The 21,144-nt window shown below is 31.5% G+C and overlaps 2 protein-coding genes across 2 annotated transcripts in view; one reads left to right on the top strand and one right to left on the bottom strand.

The window, feature by feature from the left end:
* The first annotated feature begins 6,650 nt into the window (after positions 1 to 6,650).
* The window catches only part of LOC145322606 (multiple C2 and transmembrane domain-containing protein 1-like), an 80,970-nt gene continuing 66,476 nt past the window's right edge, over positions 6,651 to 21,144 (top strand). Inside the window, exons 1-10 of the mRNA XM_080164755.1 lie at positions 6,651 to 6,744; positions 8,255 to 8,307; positions 8,579 to 8,630; positions 9,760 to 9,850; positions 10,286 to 10,365; positions 13,523 to 13,605; positions 14,647 to 14,702; positions 15,150 to 15,229; positions 15,592 to 15,727; positions 16,646 to 16,682. Of these exons, the coding sequence (XP_080020881.1) occupies positions 6,704 to 6,744; positions 8,255 to 8,307; positions 8,579 to 8,630; positions 9,760 to 9,850; positions 10,286 to 10,365; positions 13,523 to 13,605; positions 14,647 to 14,702; positions 15,150 to 15,229; positions 15,592 to 15,727; positions 16,646 to 16,682 (709 nt within the window). The 5' untranslated portion in view covers positions 6,651 to 6,703. The remainder of the gene's footprint in view (positions 6,745 to 8,254; positions 8,308 to 8,578; positions 8,631 to 9,759; positions 9,851 to 10,285; positions 10,366 to 13,522; positions 13,606 to 14,646; positions 14,703 to 15,149; positions 15,230 to 15,591; positions 15,728 to 16,645; positions 16,683 to 21,144) is intronic.
* LOC145322607 (uncharacterized) lies at positions 17,691 to 20,921 on the bottom strand. Its single transcript, XM_080164757.1, has 3 exons — positions 20,869 to 20,921; positions 19,462 to 19,517; positions 17,691 to 19,196 (listed from the first exon to the last, which is right to left on the bottom strand). Exons 2-3 carry the CDS (start codon positions 19,514 to 19,516, stop codon positions 18,790 to 18,792), a joined length of 462 nt encoding a protein of 153 aa, XP_080020883.1. The 5' UTR covers position 19,517; positions 20,869 to 20,921; the 3' UTR covers positions 17,691 to 18,789.

The raw sequence follows: 21,144 nt of genomic DNA, 5'->3' as shown, positions 1-21,144 counted from the left end.
TGAAAAGAGGGATTGTCATATTTGGGTCAGGCTTAGACTTCCAGCTGATATTTTAATTTGTAAAAGGTTGATTTCTTTGAGACCCACAAGCTGTTGACGAGCCCTGGTTTATCTACATTTAAATACCTGATAATCAAAATCAAATGCTTGTTTCTATTTAGCTTATACATAAATATTGAATGTTATTATGAATAATTATATATATATTTGTTGTTTATTGTCAAACTATTGAAAGAATAAATTGTTTTCTTTTTGTAAAAAAAGTTGTTATTTTCCTATTAGGCGCCAGCGGCTGCCCCCTAAAATCCAGGGGTTCTGTTTTCAAAGTGAAGAAAAAAGTAGAAAAATAGCTTAAAACCATTCCGTAACCTATTTAAAGCTTCCCTAAAATAGAGAACTCAACCAGTTCACTAGTTATCGAAAAGGAAAAAAAACTTTTACACTGATTTAAAAAAAAACTCTCGGAACCATTTTGAGTTATAGTCCCTCCCCTTGATTAAACTTTTTAAAAAGACGTCGATACAATAGTTTTTTTTATATAATACCGATTGGGCTCTCCTAGCACTAAGTTGACTTAACCTAAACTAACCCTAAAATAAAATATCCAAATTGTGTTTTTGTTATTTTGTCCTTAACCTTAAAATCAAATACTCTCTTACCAAATTGTGCTTTTGTTATGTTTTCCTTAATACGTTTAAACAATTATAAAAAATAAATTTTTAAAACACAATGAAATATTTTCTATTTACAAATTTTTGAACACAATATTTAAACAATTGAATGAAAGGTTAATTAAGTACACAAAAGTGATAAACAATACCCTTCAAAACCTAAATTCATTACAAATGTTTTCTAGAGCATATAGGGTTCGTTATCCGCCACTATTATTTGATATTAAAGACAATTTTGTCCATACGATACAGTGGCGTGCAGAGTATTTGGCCGCGGTGTGCGCGAAGCGCACTCAAACATTTTGACACCCCCCAAAACCCAAATCGAGGCGTGTGTTTTTGCAGGCACCAAGAGGGGTATATTTCTAGTGTCAGGGGGATGAATAAACCTCCTCAAGGCGTAGAACCTTGTTGAGGTGGGTGAAGGAAAATATTACCACCCACCTTAATTATGCCAGGGCCGGGGATGGAAAACTTCCTAGATCCCAATTCTACACACCGATAATTAAAAAACATTGAAAATAAAAACAGCAAAAATATGCTTAACAAAAGATCTTTAGAAAGATAAATATAAATAATTGTATTACTATACATAGTTGCTTCAATGTCAATGTGTCATTGAAAATGGATTTAACGATTATTTAGCGATTATTTATCAACTGCCACGTTTCGGATGCGGCGCGGCTACAAATTTAAAATGCGGCCGGGGAGTAGCGGCCACAGAATTAATGCGGCTGAAGTATGTTGTTTTGAAAACACAAATAGTTGACATTTCCTTTTTTTTATCGCTGAACATATTTGAAAGATAAGATGTGTGTGTGTGTGTGTGTGTGTGTCCATGCCATCAGGGATACGACAATAGACGATAGATTATCTTTTCCCTTTTTATAGAATGTATATATATTTTTTGCTTTGTAAGATTGAAGTTTTTTGGGTCGAAAAAATGGGCATTAAATTAAAATCTAACTGTCCTTTACATCCCTGATATTATGATAAAAAACGAGACTTTTCTGGGATTCGGGTGTGAACGTCAGTACGTTATTAACAATCCCATTAATGGCGCCGGTTTAGATGATTTTTGCCATTCCAGAGAATGTTAGGGGCACATAGAGTTAGAAGGAGTTATTTTTTACTTTTATTTAGGCAATAAAGGTTACTAAATGAATTTCAATCGGACCTATCGAAAGAAACGGTGTAGATTTAAATAAGTTCATTAAAATTAACAACATAGTTTATCGAATTATCTGCAAAATGTTTAAGATTTTTTTGGGGTACCTTTTAATTACAAATTTTACAAACAAGTCTATAGTTCTTTGTTTTGGGGTTCGCTTAAATTTAATGGCGTCATCCTTGTTTATATCTAATACTATTAACTATATGTATAATTTGAATTGATACTTAGTTAGGTGTTTATAATACGCGTGATAACACAATTGTTAGAGTTGTTGTATGTGATAATGCAAGTTATTCTTTTGTAAAAAAGCTAAGCTCTAAGAATGTTTGTCTCTTTAGATCTCTATATCTACTAGGGTGTGTTGCTTTATTAGAATGAATACAATCTTCTTGTAATTTATCCTTGTCAGTTTTTAGGTTTTTGGATAGGAGGTTATGCCCCATCCAAAAAAGAAAAGTAATATCTTTATTGCAAGGCTCGACAGCCTCGCATCAGCCGTCTAAGGGAAATCGAGCTTTTACAATTTTAGAATTCAGTTGGCAGCCTAAACCTGAACCAAATATAGAAATCATCTTTCCAAAATGTTAAAAGCATCCAAACGTGTTTTAATTTGAGGCTTAGTCGCAGCTGCTGAGACCTTAGGTGGATTCTTTCAAAAAAAAATGGGTCGTTGCTCGCTGGTGAGGCAAAATTGTTTTTGTAAAAAAATCCTCCAAAATTACATAAAAAGTGACCCTACTTTATTAAAGAATCCACCTCTGCTCTATAGTCTAGAGATGTTAATACCACTAAAGTTAAAGAATTTGCTTTGACAGTTAAAGTAAGACTTATTATTAACAATGTTTCGTCATATATGTAGAACAAAATAATCGGTTTTTAGTCCAGGGCTTGGCAGCTGCGCGTTTGCCACCTGTAAGCCTTAAGGGAAATCAATCTTTTACAATTTAGAAAATCAGCTGCAAAACTAACTATGACAATTTCTCTGTCAAGAAAGATTAAAGCATAAAAACTGGTTTAAATTTGAAGCTTAATCGCGACTGAAACGCGGCTATCAAGCTTAGTTTTTACTGTTATTAAAAGCGAAGCTTTTCTATAATTAGGGTCGGTCCGTCCGTACGTCCGTTCGTAACGGATAGCTTTTTTCGTTAATTTAGACAAATTAGAATTGTCATATGGATTTCAAACTTTGCATGGCGATTCCTCTAGTAGTTAGGTACGATTTAAAAAGCGTAGCAACTTTATAATCATCACAAAAATGTCCGTACGTTCATTTTAAACATGTTGATTTTTTTACTTTTTAACAACAAATTTTTATGTGATCTAATTATCCGATTGATCTAATTTTCAGTATACTGATTCCTGGGACAATAAAGTACAATATTATAAGCGAAGCAACTCTATAACTAAGTCCTAATAATGTAAGTATGTCCATAAATATCATTCTATATCAAGCAGTTTTTCAACAAATTTACTTACAATTTTGCATCGACTCTTATACATTTATATTCTGATTATTCAGTTCTGACACTATACAAGTGTTAATGTCTGTTTGTCCTACCGTTTCAGCGCTTCGCTTTTATGGATGTTGTCATCCTTGTTTTTATGCAATAAACAGTTATAAACAGCTAGGGAACAGTGATATGACAATAGACGATTAAACAATATCCTCCCCCTATTACAAATATTTATCACTTGCCCCATCTACAAAAAGGAAATTCTAACTTGTCCATCAAGTTAATAGGCATTATCCCTTCATTCACCATTAGATCATCAATAACCCCAATCTCAATTTTATTTAATTTTGAATGATGAAACGGTTACCAAAGTATGCATTAGTATTCCCCAAGTTTGGCATGTATAAAAAATAATAAAAGTTATGTCGGCTCAAACAATTTACAACCCTTCTTTCACAAACCAGAGACAGAATTTTACATTTATTCTTGAACCGTAAAAATTGTTTTGCAAAAAAAGAACAATGTGTTTTGTGTATTGATGTACTGATAGATTTTAAGAATTTACCAGTCAATAAATACAGTTAGGGAGTTGAATCCATTTTTATAGAAGCAGAAATATAATCTATGATTATGGTTTGGACCCTCTAAAACTGTAATCTACCCTTCCACTTTCCCCTCTCTTGGTGAAGATATCTTCAACGCCGATACGATTTTTGAAATATAAGATTCCACTTTTGTCTCTCTTGTTGAAGATATCTTCACCAAGAGAGGCAAAAGTGGAATCTTAAATTTCAAAAATCGTATCGGCGTTGAAGATATCTTCACCAAGAGAGGGGAAAATGGAATCTTACATTTCAAAAATCGTATCGGCGTTGAAGATATCTTCACCAAGAGAAGGGAAAGTAAAATCTTACATTTCAAAAATCGTATCGGCGTTGAAGATATCTTCACCAAGAGAGGGGAAAGTGGAAAGGTAGATTACAGTTTTTGAGGGTCCAAACCATAATCATAGATTATATTTCTGCTTCTATAAAAATGGATTCAACTCCCTAACTGAAATATGCAATGTATTTTTTATACGATTTGTTCAAATACTTGTTTATGTTGACAAGTTCCTTTCGACACAAATTATTTATTTGTCTAAATACTAAAATAAGAGTGAAAATGACAGTTTATGAATATTTACAAAATAAATAAATAGTAGAGTTTTTTTTATAACCCATTGATAAAAAAATAATTAACACAAGAATATTTTGCTAGAGGTAGAATTAAAAATATATATAAATTGCATGATAATTTTAGATAATTAAGAAAATATTTAATTTGTAACATTGGGGATTTTCAAGAATAGCGCAATTCTAGTGTATACAGTGTAAGCGGCGGACACGACTGTCGTATTCACTAATGTCAAAATTGTAGAAATGCTTCACTTCAATCCCCATTAAAACAGAGTTACCATATGATACAAGTTTATTTAGAGGCAAACAAAACAATAATTAATTGAATGTTTATGATTAGGTAGGGTTAAACAGAATAATACATGATTCCTTCCCTTTATATATTCAGAGGAAGATAACATTAAAATAAGCATATTGGATCCAAACAAATTACTAACAAGTACATTACTGTCCATGGGAGCAAAGCTACTTGATAAGTCTGTCCCACTACATAAGAACAAGCAAGGCTCTCTACACACTCTAACTTTGCGATTATAACAATTTCAATAATGAATTTATTTTCGATGTTTGTTATGCGGTTTTCCTCAAGTGCCTAGTCGAGGACAGACAATACCAATCTCAAAGCAACAGAGGTGTAATATACCACCCAAAAATGGTTAAACAGCCTATTAAAACTTGCTCAAAATACAATTTAAACAAGGATGACAACATCCATAAAAGCGAAGCTCTGAAACAGTAGGACAAACGGACATTAACACTTGTATAATGTCAGAACTGAATAATCAGATTGTAAATGTATAAGAGTCAAAGCAAAATTGTAAGTAAATTTGTTGAAAAACTGCTTGATACAGGATAATGTTTATGGACATACTTACATTTTTAGGACTTGATTATAGAGTTGCTTCGCTTATAATATTGTACTTTGTTGTTCCAAGAATTAGTATACCAAAAATCAGACCAATCGAATAATTATGTCACATACAAATTTGTTGTTAAAAATGTAAAAAAAATCAACATGTTTAAAATGGACGTACGGACATTCTGGTAATGATTATAGAGTTCCTACGCTTTCTAACTCGTACCTAACTTCTACAGGAATCACCATGCAAAGTTTGAAATCGATAGGACAATTCTAACATGCCTAAATTAACGAAAAAAGCTATCAGTGACGGACGGACGGACGGACGGACGGACGGACGTACGGACGGATTAGACATTGATTGATTGAACGAAGACGATAGAATTTCAACACAGAGTATACAACATAAGGATTAAGAATTTTAAAATTATTATTTTAGCAATTTGTATTACGTCTAATACAACTTAAATCCATTTTCGCTGCATATTTATTAATGCATCTTTTTTTAGCTGTATCAGACATTATACAAATGGCTAAAATAATAATTTAAAATTTTGCATTCTCAAGTTATATACTCTGTTAAAATTGTACGGGGCATTGATCTTCAAGATGAAATAAGGTTTTTAGAAGAGCATACAATTTAAGTATTCAAAATTCTAAAATTATTATTTTGGCCATTTGTATAATGTCTAATACAGATCTAAAAAGATGCATTAATAAATATGCAGCGAAAATGGATTTAAGTTATATTAGACATTATACAAATGGCTAAAAAAGTAATTTTAAAATTTTGAATTCTTATGTTGTATACTCTGTGTTGAAATCTCATCGTCTTCGTTCAATCAATCAATGTCTAAAAAATTGTCGAAAAAACGCGGCATTTATTAAAAACCCATCTCGGGGCTAACTTCTTCCCAATTTAGACTTACTTTACCTAGATAAACCATTTTATATTTCAGAAAAATAGGAAAAAAGGAATATACAAAATTGATGTATAGTATATACCTATTACAAAAAAGGTAGTCTTTGCAATGTTGTTACATAAGTACATTTTTGTATTATAAGGTTTTATAAGGGATATTCATAAATAGATTTATTATTACAGGATTATAATGTATCATGTTATAAAGTGACACTTGCAGTGGACTAAAATAAATTACTCACATTCCCCATGAACTTAATCCCCTCCCTTTCTACTGGATGAATGAACTGACCAATAAATGACAATTTTTTTTCATTGTCATAACATCCACGTATATTCTACAATCATTTATTTACAAAAAAATATTACAAAAAAAATTGCACCTTTTTTTCAGAGCGGACTTTATTAAATTTTTTCACATGAAAAAAATTAAAGAATTTTCACAATGACGGAGAATGTTTATAAAAACAATATGAACTATTACAGGTTGGTTATTCTTTATTCATTGTTGGTAGCAATGCTACTCTATACCTTACATTTGTCTGTACTTGCATCTGCATATTTTGGTACTGTAACGTTTGCTCGCAGTGGTTAAAAGGCAGCGGATGTTCGGATTTGGCGCAGTAATTTGAGCCTTAGTTCAAATAACCAAAAAAGTAGTTTTATACAGACCCTTTGCTCTTTAAATTTTACAATATCAGAGTATGCTTCTAAAAGTTTATGATATTAGTTAATGTTTAAAGGGGAGGTGGTCTGGGGTTATAAACGAGTAAACAACTGACCAAATATATATGTTTTACAAGAGACATATCTGCAGAGTTCCAATATCAAGCGTTTCTTAAAATTAAAGAACTCGTGATTATGTGATTTTAAGATAAAACTATAAACAAACTTACATCCAGCTACTTTCGATGTAGCCAGGGGCAAAGCAAGATTCAGATAAACAAATCTTAGTGAAAAAACCTCTCAACCCAAATCCTTCTTGCCAACTTCCCTTTAGTTACAGCACAAAACAAGTTTTACGGCAGCATTAAGCCACTTAAATATCCAAATTTGTAAATTGTATTAAAGATTGTCAATTTTAAATATTGCGTACAACATCCATATTTTTTTATACTAACAAGTTTGCCATCACTTATTGATTCTTTGTAAAATTACAATAGTTCAATTATTAGTTTCTTCATTTACAGAAGGAAATATAATCTATTTTTATATGTACAAATGTTCAGTAAAAAGTACACTTTTCTGCAATTTCCTTTTTATGTGACGCACCAACTACATAATTATGGAATGTTAAAGATAATTTTGCAAATTAATGTTTATTGTGAATTTTAATTGTGATAAATCTAAAATCAAACACGAAATGTCATAATTTGAAGAAAAATAGCAAAATTACTTTATCATAATTAGATAAATGGAGGCTTGACATTAAAATAGCCTTTGATTTAATTACACTATCCAAAATTAGAATAAAGAACCAGAACGAAGTAACTCAAAATTGAGTTCGAGAATTTACAACAAAATTATGTATGCTTCAATTACCATCCTCCGTTATAGATAATTATGATTTTTACTAGTTACTAATTAGATATATTACATATTTTTTATCACAAAAGTGTGTGAGAACAAAAGACTTTATTGTGAAATATTTAATAAGAAAAACAAAGGGCGTTATCCTCTTAGAAATTTTGGTTTTAATTTTGAAAATTTGATTACCCCGGGCCCCTAACAACGACAAACAACTATTTTAGGTTAGGTTAGGTTTTAGGCTAGGGAGCCGAGCGCTGCGGCTAGGCAGGCAAGGGGGCCGAGCGCTGCGGCTAGGCAGGCTAGGGAGCCGAGCTCTGCGGCCAGAGGCCAGGCAACCCCCATATTTATTTTAAAAGAGGGATTCTGTGTTCGCTAAACCCTTTGAGGGAAAACACCGAAGAATATTTTTTTATTTCATCCATTTTAATAAAATTAATTTAAATACTAATAATTTTTTTTTCTAAAGGTTGAATATCACAATATTAAGTGGCAGAAATCTAGTACCTATGGATTCAGGAGGTAAAATTATATATACTCAAAATTAGTTTTAAGGTTTCTATACAGAGCACTTTTGTATGTTCAAATTTTTCTATATTCCGAATTACCCTCTATGCTATCACAAGCTATAAATTTCATAATTGGTTGAGTACAACTTCTCTGAAAATTGTAGAATAATTGGTCCAGCTGTTTACGATATCTTAGCAGTCATACAGAGAGACAGACAGACATATAATTTCTTTAGTTTAAAGCATTAAACTTCGCTTCCTAAAACAATAACTTTCATGACTAGGTACAAGTGATCCATATGCAGTTTTCTTAATCGACAACGAGGAAATTTTCAGGTAAAAGTCTTAGGGATAAGACAACTGACGATAAATTGATATACACTCCCACTTATATAGATCAAAATATTGATAAAACTGTTTGAAGACTGTCAGTTTGTACAAACCAATCAAATTTCATAAAATTACTCCAATATAATTATATGTACAAAAAAATGAGAAACATGATTAGATTTTATTTTTGACAGTTTTATTTTCAGTATTTCTTTCTTATTTGAATGTTTTACGATTCACGAATAAAGCGATGGTTTTCTGCTTAGTCGTTTGTTTTAATCTTAAACTGCAGAATAGCTTAACTCCTAATAAATTACATAATTTGAAAATATGTATATTTAATGGCAAATTTGGTATTAAAATATCAATGCCAGATATAGCAACATGTCATATGTAATTGTACAAAATTAAACAAAAAGTTTAAAATATAGATATATTTTTATAATTATACGCAATAAAAGTTTAAATATTTTTAAAAAGTATTAATTTTAAATTTATATGTCATCTTTCGACAAAATTAAAATTTTATTTTTTTATATTTTGTTGTATAGAAACAAATGAATTTAGTAGTTTTAGTAGCAAATATATTCTGTAATAATGGTCTGTCCTTTCATCTATCTAACATTCTGTAAGACCATTGAGAAATATATAATAGTTATTTCTCGTATCGTATTAAAAACGGCTTTCCGCGGATATAAAATGTGCAATTATAAGATTAAAACCAGCTTTTTTAAGTCCCGAGATGCCGAAGGCACGGGCTAAAAAACTGGTTTTAATTTTATGATTGTACATTTTTTTATTCGTAGAAAACTGGTTATAATACGGTGCTAGACATAGTTTTTTCGTATGGATAAGAACCGGTTCCTAACCACCGGATTAGAATGAATACGAGAAAGATTTTATAATGATAACATAATTATTTTGTCTCATAGCTAACATAATATCTCTATACTAGCGGGTTCGCTCCTACCATCTAAGGGGCTATGTATTCTAAGGGATATGGAAAGGCTGCAAAACATCCAAAACCATACCCAGACTTATTCATAAAAATAGAAATAGCCTCAAACCATAGTGAGATCTTTCTTTTTTATAGACAAAAAAGTTTACTACATTACACAATAGGATTACTACATAGGTCCAAAGAAGTGAAAAAGGATTTGAATCCTGTATGGAGAGAGACATGTCAAATTTTGCTGGATGAACTCACAGTTGCTTTCAAAATCCAGGTACTGTAATATAACTAGCGGCCACGTTTTTAAAGGCCTCTAGTGGCACTTTAAATTTTCTATTTATTTTAGATATTATAATTTGATAAATAATTTGTATATGTTTTTCATTCATGCTACGATACTGGCGCCGCCCTGCGGGAATATTTCAATATTTTTTGGTATTTTTCGGCGATTTCTCTTGGGAGGGTGGTGGTACCCTCCCCCAAAATGATTATAAACCTTCCCAGGACCCATGGGATGCTAATCTGTGTAGGAGAATCATATCGATTCAGTGGTAAGCGAGATATTTCAGTACAGAGAGAAATCCTTTTAATTTATCATAAGGACAAGGCTAGCTAAATATAACAAAATCCAAGCAATTTTTAAAAAGTGATCCTCAGAGCTGCCAATATTTTTATGAATCTTTAACCTAATGTATTTTTTTTCTTCTAGATTTACGACAAAGATATCATGGTAAAGGATGATTTTATGGGGGAGGCATTTCTACCACTGTCAGCTTTGCAAGTTAACAGGTACATAACAGGGATCTAAAGGGATAAGACAATGGCTGATAAATTGTTGTACATCCCTATTGACGATACACAAAATAAGCCTTTCTGCAGATTACAATTGTGGTTGAAATGTTCGGACACTCAGCTAAATGGACCAACAAATCAATTTTAAAAATTGTCCCCAAAGTTTTTAAGTCAATGAAACAGCTTAATGTCCCTTCTCTCCCTGGGTACAAAGTCTAAGAGATATAAGTTTTCCGGAATTGTAATGTAGGGAGTAGATTTGAAATCTGCATAAAATTTTAAGGATTTTTTTTATAAAATTCGTTTTTTGTATAATTCTTTATCTATAAGCGGAAATACAAATTAAGTTAATTAATTTTGGCATCCGTGATTGGTGAATTTAAAAAATCTGCGCTCTGATTGGATGTCGTACATCATTCAACCAATTAGAGCGCAGGTAGTTTAAAATCCACCTATCCTATTGGTCAAAATTAATTAACTTAAAATGTATTTCCGCTTTTAGATAAAGAATTTTACAAAAAACGAATTTTATAAAAAATCCTTAAAATTTGATGCAGATTTCAAATCTACTCCCTACATTAAAATTCCGGAAAACTTATATCTCTTAAAAGTCATAGATGTTTTCTATTTAAATTATGAAAAACAGCAGCTGCTTAATGTCTGAAAATAGTTGGTTCAGCTGCAACAGTTTTGACTTACTGCTAACTTCTATATTTTGCATTTTTAAATGCAAATTAGAAAGCTAAAGTAAGGCAGGCTATGACTGTTCTAAATTACAACAGTTTTGACTTTGTATTTCCCAAACTCGTACGTAAAACTCTGCTCTGGATGGAATTTTAATTGTTTATATATAATTTAATTGTTTTAATTTCTATTTTCAAAACTTCGTATCATTATGATTTACAGAAAATCTCAAAAACGATTGATGTATTTAATCAATGGTTCAAATTTAACATTAATAATATAAATGTAGGTTCAATAGTTTAATTATCTTTTCATAAAACTTTTCATTTATTTTTTCTTAGAAGTTATTTGGGGGCGAATAATTTGTTTACTGAGCCATATATTTTGGGAGTTTAATGGACCCTCTCAAACTTCCCGCAAATAGCTTAAAATCTGGTCTAACTTATTCTTTCTGGAAATTGTGGTTTAAAAAATAAAGTTAGATTTCATAGGGTGGGAGGGGGTGGTGCTTAGATCGATTATTTTTTTTTCATTTGCAATATTGAATAGAAAAAGTAAAACATAATTTCTTAGGTTAGTATTTTTTTCCTGAGGTAATTTCTTGCGAGGATCGAATGGGGTACGGTACCCTCCCCAAAAATAGTAATAAATCTTTCATGGACCTATAATCTAATTGAAAAGTAGAACCATATCGGTCGAGACGTTTATGAGATCTTAAGCTGCGTACACTCTGATATATAGACATCCTTTTACTTTTTATATAAGGACTTGATTGTTTAAATATTAAATGTTTGATGTAATGAGCCATTTTCATCAAAAGCTGCAAATATTTGCTTCATGAATCAAATTTACAAAATGGTAAAATATTTGATTTCTCATCTAAACCTCAACCACTTCTTTCCCTTATCCCACGTCAATATAATCTACTAGCCGCTACGCCCCTAGAGGCCTCTAGGGTCAATTGATGAGGGGGAAGTTGAATAACAAAACCTATTTATATTAGTTTAAAAGAATTTAATTTATTTTTTTTTTGGGGTGCGGAGATTAACTTTCTTTTTAACTTTTTCTAGGGGCGATTTCTTTTGGGAGGAAGATGAAAAGATCTTTCGGTACAGACAAACAGACACACAGACAAACAAAGGTGCTGCAACCACTAATTTTAAACTGCATTAAAAAATGATGGGAATATTTTTTAAGGGGGGGGGAGTTTAGGTGTCCCACCCCCAAGAAAATAGCCTAAAGCCACCACAGGACCAGTAGATATAATACCTGAAAAGTATAATCCAATCGGTTCAGTTGTTACCGAGATTTTAAAGGACAGCCAAACGGACGGACAGATAGACAGACATACAGACGGACAGATAGACATCATTCTACTTTGTGATATAGATACTGAGTATCTGTATATGAAAAGTTTCAAAATGAAGGAGGGGGGGCTTTAAATTCTTCACTGATGATATATGTTGATATATTATCATGTTACTAGTTACAAAAATATTTTCATGAAAATTATTTAGTAACAAATATTCAGAGATCTTAAGGGATTGATTTATGTATTATCCTGCACCCTACCCCCACACCCAAAAAAAACTAAAAAAAAAAACTATAATGAACAAAATTTAACCTTCTGTGGATTATTATTAGTTTGGACACTGTTGGTGTCTACAATCCAATCTAGATTGAATAATAGTCCCCAAATGTTATAAGCCAAAAAAAGAGACCTGTCTATAAAATTTAGGGACCAGTATAATTATTACTAAAATCTCCCTTCACCGCCCTGCATAGATTGTTCTTTAAAATAGGTTAAGTGAATTATCAAATTTGGTTTCGTTACCTGGAATTTAAATAGATAATACCTTCATTAAATTTAATCCGAAAAGTATGTATGTAGAGTAGTTTGATAGTATGTACACAATACTTGTTTGTTAATATGTTGATTCCAAAAAATCGGGACTCAACCTGGCTGGTCCCTAATAGGTTTGAAGAGATGGAGGGGGGAGGGGGACAAAAACTTTTCTGGAGACCTGGAGGATCAGGACTTTGCAAGTCTATACTTTAATCCGAAAGTTGATTCTAACACTAATATTGTACATATTTCTATCATGGAAAGTTTTATAAATTACCAATTTATTTAGTAATAATTACAGTTTGCGCTGTATCTTAAATACCCAACGCGGTTTGTTTATGTCTTATTCCTGCCAGGATGGTTATTTTCAATAATGCCACTAATGTCTAATTGTCACATTTGAAAATTCAACCAATTATGGCCTCCACGCAGAAAATGATACAGTTTAAAGTTTTGCATAGTTTCTTGATTTGAAAACATTGATAGCGTTTCACGTAGTAACTCTACAAAATGAAAGAATACCTCTGAAAATCCCTCATTTTTATGACATCATATGGCTGATTTGTTGAGACACTTTGTAAAGTTACTTTCACGTATTTTCATTAATAAAATTACTTTTTTTAGAACTGATGTTATGGAGCTAGACCTAACACCTGGTACAAACAAAAGCCTCAGAAAAATGGTATCCAAACACAATGTTCATTTAGGTAAACAATATAATATAATTAGTAGCGCAGCAACTCTATAATATTAGGAATTCTGAAATCCAATAGTGAATCTTCCAAAAGAAAGTCTTTGATAAATGGTCTTAGAAAACTCATCCAAGGACGTCCAAGGGGGAGGGGTAAAGTGAAGATTACACCCCCCAAACGAATTTTTTACTACTAAATATTTCAATATTAGGTAGGTACCTATTTACATTATTAAATTACCCCCCCCCCCAAAAAAAAAAAAAAAAATTACCCCGGGTGTAAATTTAGGGGGGGGGGGTAACAAAAATTTACACCTACCAACAGATTTTAGAGGGGGTAATTACCCCCCCCCCAAGTAAATTTTACACCCCCAAAAACCAAACTATCCCCCCCCCTTTAAAAAATGTTTACCTTCCCAAATAAAAAAGCTTGGACGCCCCTGAACGCATCCGCTCGTTGTCAGTTAATGGGTTCGAATAGTATATAATATATTTTTTGTACTGCTGCTATGTCAGATGCAGTACTTTACTAGTAAGAGTAGGAGTTAATTAGCCATGTCAAGCGCAATACATTACCATGTACAGTTAGGACTTCCAGACAAAGGTTATGCACTGTAATAAATGGAATGTTAGTACTATGTTGTTATTCAAATCTTTTCAATCTTCAATTTTCAATATTTACAAGCTGCCAATGGCTGGAGTTTATCATTATGAGATGATTTTCCATTTATTTTGATTTACTAGATTATAATATTACCCTAGATGGTAAATCAAACACAATAATCCGTCCAACTTAAAAAATAATTTCTAGCAACCAAAGATTTTCGTTGACATTTAGGCTCATGTGTTTCAAGAGCGAACAGATTAAGCGGTATATTTTCCCCGAGCAAAGCTTTATTCTTAGAATTTAATTATTCAAAGCTGAATTATTTTATGTTAAAAAATACTGCCCTTTGTACCAGTACTATTTGAATATTGTCGTTTTTTTCCTATTGGGTGTTCCTGTTGGTCTCATTATGAATTTTAGATCTAGACGTACTATATTTATTGTTTATAGGCTCAATAGAATTGGAGACCCGGATTGAAAGAATTTCAAAGTCTGATTATAATATGGTATGTTTTATCAAAAGATTCATAAAGAATATTCACATGATTCTTGCAACGTCATATAATTATGAAGTTTTCATTTACCATCTTTTTTTTCAAAGGAATAAGCATAAATCTTACAATTTAGCTTCCTAGGAGGCATTACTAATCGTCAGCTGATCGTACAAGATTATAATAAGAAAATTAATGTGCTGCAATACATTCTTATGTCTTATAAGCAAGGTTGGGCAGTCGCGCGTAAGCCGCGTTTAAGACTTGGTGAAATCCTCATATCATAACTTTAAGATTCATCTCTATGTATAAACCTGTTTCTAAACAAACAATCTCTCTTTTCAGAATTTACTTTTAATTAATTTAACCTTGTGCGCGGCTGCCAAGCTCTGCTAGTAACCGATTTTAACAAGCTAGCTAACGGCCAAACACTAGTTAAATTCTATTTATTTGTTATTATAGTTGATGTCAACAGAGAAGAGTAGACCAAAACAAAGTTATAGAAGAACAATAAAGGGTGTCAGTGACTATGTTTTTACAAGGTTGATGTTAATCCTTATAATAAAGTAACAGGGTGTCTTTTTGTCTGTCTGTACTACAGGATCTTGCTGACTGCTGAACCGATCGGGTTCTCCTATAGGTCCTGGTAGAATTTATAACTATTTTGGTGGAGGTTACCACAAACCTACCAAGAGAAATCGGTCCTAGAAAAAAATATACCCACGTTTGTGAAAGTTTTTGGGTGACTACTTGTGTGTATACTTTTGTTGGGGGGGGGGGGGGGGGGATCTAATATATATATCTTTTTCAAAATTTTTGTAGTCACCCCCTTTATCCCCATCCCTCTCTCCTTGAATTCCTTGCAGTAATTGATAAAGTTTCAACATTAAACACTTTGTTATAGTCCAAGTCCCTCGCTGACGAGACATGAAGTGTCAAGTAGGAGAAACACCAGACAAGCTAGCTTATACAACAACTTTGCATACACCATGAATTCTGACCATACTGATGTTATTCCAGTTGAATCTTTTGTTGAAAAGGTAATATTTGGTGCAGTTCCTAATAAAATGCAACTGGAATCGATTATTTACAAAAAAAAAATAACTTAAAAGCTGCTACCATCTTTATGGTTGAACGCATATTTTATGTTCGCATATCATTGCAATCGACAAAAAGCCTCAAAATGATCTGGAGTAGCCATGCAAAGTTACATCGTAGCGAACATGAATACTTTTTTTACGCACATTTTCTTTAGTCAAGCTCTGCCTGTGCATCATTGAATCTTGGCTATTTAAGATTATTTGGTCTTCTTTAGTCGCTTATAAATTTGAGGGCTTATTTTTACATTCAGCAGCTTCACAGCCAACAGCCAGCCTTAAAGTTCTTAATTGTTTGAGATATTCAATCCTAGAAACATTTTATAGGGAACTGCATCAATTTTATATTTTAAGTATCTTTAAGTTAAAATGTCAGAATCTTCAAATTGAAAAAAATATGTCATTTCAGTCACGTGAAATGATATAACAATGAAAAGTCTAATATAGAACGTTTTAATAAGAAAGGTCCTTTTTTCTGGAAATATTAAACTACAAATATTTTATGAACTACAATTTGTTATATTTAACTTGGAAACAAACAACATTTTAATTTATTAAAAAATACCCGTAACAAATATGTTTCGATTCCATAGTAACTAAAAGGACAATTTGCTAAAATATAATTAAGAATAAAAACAAATTTTGTATAAAATGGAACTAGTAATTTATTGCAGATATTATCAATGAATTAACAACTATTCCTTTTTGTTAGTTAGATTATTTTCAGTATTGAAAAGATTTTAACACTTTTGAAACTTTAAACTTTAAAAACCAATAATAAACAAATATTCTTCAAGATCAGAATGACTAATCATTTTCTGCATCTTCGCACTTTTTTTTACATAACATATTTTGTTTCAGAGAAGAAGTAAAGCAAATCTAAATGAAAATTTAACAGGTATTATCCAATTTAATATTATATTTTGTTTTTGCTAATCAAAACAATGAAGCAAAAGTCTAATTAATGTTGTAGTTATTTATATTTTGCAGTTTACATCTAGAAATACTATCCTATTGAATAAAGTAGTAAGCGTTTTTTGTCTGTCCTGAAGAATCTCGCTAACCGCTGAACCAATATTGTTCACCTTACAGTGAAGCTTCTTACCTTAAGCTCCTAACTTAGGTGCCCCTAGAGGCTTCTAGGGGGCGTAGACTCTAGTCTTATATTTAGAATTAGGGACCTATTAAGGTGCGTATTAAAATAACATAGTGGATCCAAAGTTTTATTTCAAAGGAAAAAAGTAATCAATAGCAATAACAAACCAAAACATTCCAATAATCAAAATGTTTGACAGAATCTTGGTCCTGAGTTATATAAATTTGAAGATCTGAAAATAACATAGTGAAAAATAATAAAATTATAAAAATAGACAATTAAAAATTCCTCATAAATAGAATTTTATCTGAGATGAGTTAATAAGTCTATAATAGTTATTTCTCGTATTGTATTATAAACGGCTTTCCGCGGATATAGAATGTACAATTATAAGATTAAAACTAGTTTTTTTAGCCCCGAGGTGCCGAAGGCACCGGCAAAAAAAGCTGGTTTTAATCTTATGATTGTACATTTCTATATTCGTAGAAAACTGGATATAATACAATGCTAGACATAGTTTTTTCGTATGGATGAGAACCGGTTCCTATCCACCGGATTCGAATGAATACGAGAAAAAATATTACCTAAACGTCATTGTATAGAGATAGCATCTTCCCTTAATCAAATTGTATTGTGCACAAGAAGAAGCACTGGCACACTTTTCATGACACTCATCAACTGTAGACACAGGAACCTGAAAGAAATAAGAGAAGATTTTAAATATAATACTATGAATGGAGTTGAAGAAATGAAAGAAGAAACCCTTGCAAAGCAATATTCATGTGATGTTTGTGGTAAATCATTCACACATTTAATAATATACAGAAATGTTTATAAAAGAACATAAACAGAAGAGAAGCTATATTTGTTAACCAATTTTTATAAACTAAATCAATATACTTGCCCTGCCAATATATCTGTTTTGAGGCTTCGTATTGTTTAACACACAAGGTTGCTTAACCAGAAAACACTCCTCAGAAAGTACTGGGCCAGAGAAGTTTTCGCTAGAAGTTCGGAATATGGCTTGTACATAAAGAAAACATGATCCCCTTCTGTGTCTAGTCCATGAGATACACTGTTCTTCGTTTTGACATATTTCCTGGCATATCTCATCTGATGGTTTTCGTCCTACCCATTTCCTTCTAAAGTATCTTTTCTCTCCAGGTACTGCACAGGAAGTACCAGTTCCAGGACCAGAATCACTGCAAGTTCTGCTTTCATCTCCAACATTAGCAAGTGCTGTTCTCCTCAAGTTCAGAATTCTGGCATTGTTAGAGACACCTTCAACTCCAGTTGTTGTGTTGGTTGATGGATGAATAACATTTGGATTAGAGTAGTAGTTGACTCTGACTTCATGGTTTTCTTGCCTATAAGCAAGGATAGTTCTGAGTCCTGCACTTGCTGACCCTTGTTCAATCAAATGGCCATGTCATTGGATTGTATGTTACTTCCCGATTGTGAAAAAGACCAATGTTGTGTCCAATTTCATGTCCAAAGCTATAATAACCCAATGTACATTGCTTAGCACAGACTGATATTGTTGCTCCTGATCCAATAGTGTCAATGTAAGCTCTGTCACAAACATTTCCCATGGGTGCCTTTGTAAGAAGAGCAGTAGCATCAGCAGTTCCCCGAAGAGCCTCAAAACTTCCTTTCATATCTTTAAAGGCTGTCAGCAATGCAGCAGAATCGTTGCTATTATTGAGAGTTGCTTTTTCATGACATAATAAAGAAATTCTCATTGCTACCTTAGAGTTGATGTAACCTTGATTGGTTTCAGCAATAACTTGTTCTATAAAACCTTGGACATCTTGTGTTGCATCAGCAAATTCTGGTGTATAGTAAACTTTTACAGAATATGTTACTATTGTGGTTGTGTCTACATCTTCCATTGTGATCCTTGATAGTCCTAGGCTGCTTTTTTTTTATCTTGAAGTGAATCATCACCGTCATCAAGTTCCATGTTTTGAACATCTAGATGTTTTATGGCATGAATATCACCTCCGCAATACTCAATTACATAGGAGTTACCATCATCTAATGCAGCATGGCCATAAACACCATCTCCTTTGGCATTCAAAGAGAGAATGAAATCAACATGATCATTGCCATAATAAAAGCTATTTCTGGTTCCTTCAACTCTACCCAGGAAAGAAAGATGATTTTCAATGGGACCACCTATGACCAGATCTCTATCACCTAGGACTGATGGACCAAGTTTGAATGTAGTACAGCTAAGAAGTAGATTGTCCTGACAGCATGCATGCTGGCTTTGGGATCCGATCTCACTTGTTAACAATGAACCTCCTTTCACCTCTGATAAAACATTAAAAAATATAAAACATTGTTTATATTCTTAAATACATGCAATTTTGTTTCTTTATTGATTATAATCTTTAAAACTTTTCTCATGAGAAAAGTCTGTAGTAAATTTGTTTTTTACTTTTCATAAGAGAAAATATGTATTTTCTGTCTCAATTTCAATCCCCCCTCCCTCCCTTTAAAAAAAGACAAGAAAAATAATATAAACCATAATTTACCTATTCATATAGCATAAGGTATATTTAAATTTTTCTATTACCTGGACAGCAAAGGTACAATGTCACAAGAACAAAAGTAAATTCCAATTTTTTCATCCTAATACAAGAGTTAATTTTTAATGCTCAAGTGCTAAAAAAAGGATGACAACATCCATAAAAGTGAAGCTCTACAATTAAACTGGTTTTAACCTATTTTTAAAACGTATATAAAAAATATACTATGACACCAGTAGAATCAGACTGCAGAGCCTAAATTTGAATTAAGTCCCCAATAAATTTTTTTGGGGGGATTTAAATATTAATTTTTACTGTTGCCATGGTCATTTTGACCAGAGCAAAAGGTCTTTTTTTATTTGGGTAAAATTCTTAGCTTTTAGAGTGTTTTGCTTCATAAATATTGTATTCTGGTATAGAGTAAAATTAGGCCTTATGATTTTACTATAAAAATTCACTAAAAAGTTAAATCTTTACAATATACCATTGGATTAACATTAACATGTTTGTGTTCTATCACCTATTTTAAACACATAGAAATTGGCTGTAAAGGGTTAAATTTGATGACAACATGACAAGATGACAACAAATGTTTATGCAATACAACAAAATTATTTTTGTCACATATACAAATATGATATAAAATAAGATTATTCAAACTTATTTTTTAAAAATATTTTTAAAAAGTATGTATCTTTTACGTGTATAGTTTTCATTCTTTTCATTTTAATTAAATAAAAATTATTTAACTACATTGTAAATAAGTCACTTTGTGAAAACACTCTTTCAAAAATTATAAAGAATTGAAATGAAACAAGTAATCTTATTGGGTTGACTTTAGCATTATTTTTTTTATTGTATTATATTAAATTTTTCACTGAAATTAATTGTTTTAGAAAAAAACTTATTTCCATTGAACAGAATTTATTGGGGACTTAATTAAAATTTGGGCTCTGCAGTCTGATTCTACTGGTGTCATAGTATATTTTTTATATACATTTTAAAAATAGGTTAAAAACAGTTTGAAGGGTAAGATAATTGTAGAGTATCAAAATATAAATATGCAAGTTATAAACAAAATTTTAAGTAAATTTGTTGAAAACTGTTTAAATATAGAAAACTGTTTTATGACATACTTACATTTTTAGAACTTGATTTAGAGAGGCTTCACTTAAAAAATTGTATATTGTTATCATGGTTGTTAAAATGTTAAAAATATTTTTTCTTTAGATGGACAAACGGACATTCTTGTAAAGATAATAGAGTTTCTACACTTTCTAATTTATTCCTAAATACTAATGGAATCACCACTTTTTTAAATACTAAGTTATAAATATTTTTAAAAAAATTTTTAAAAGCAGATATTTTAAGCTAAGAACATTTCTTAAATACAATTTTCAAAAATTGCTTGAAATTCAAAATTAATTATTTCATGTTAGTTATAAAATGTTTACCTGTAAAGAGTCCAAATAAAACTGTGCAGCTTAAATTTATGAACAAATTTATAAACTTTACAAGTGTTGTTGTTTTTTTCATACAACATACAGTTAGGGAGTTGAATCCATTTTGATAGAAGTAGAAATATAATCTTTGATTACGGTTTTGACCCTCTTAAACAGTAATCTACCATTCCACTTTCCCCTCTCTTGGTGATGATATCATCAACGCCAATATTACTTTTGTAATCTACCATTCCAATTTTGCATCTCTTGGTGATAAAATCATTGTCT

Source organism: Acartia tonsa, chromosome 6, assembly GCF_053477335.1.
Source record: "Acartia tonsa isolate MP-2025a chromosome 6, ASM5347733v1, whole genome shotgun sequence".
NCBI lineage: Eukaryota > Metazoa > Arthropoda > Copepoda > Calanoida > Acartiidae > Acartia > Acartia tonsa.
Note: the sequence above shows the minus strand (reverse complement) of the source record. Positions and strands in the feature narration are given on the sequence as shown.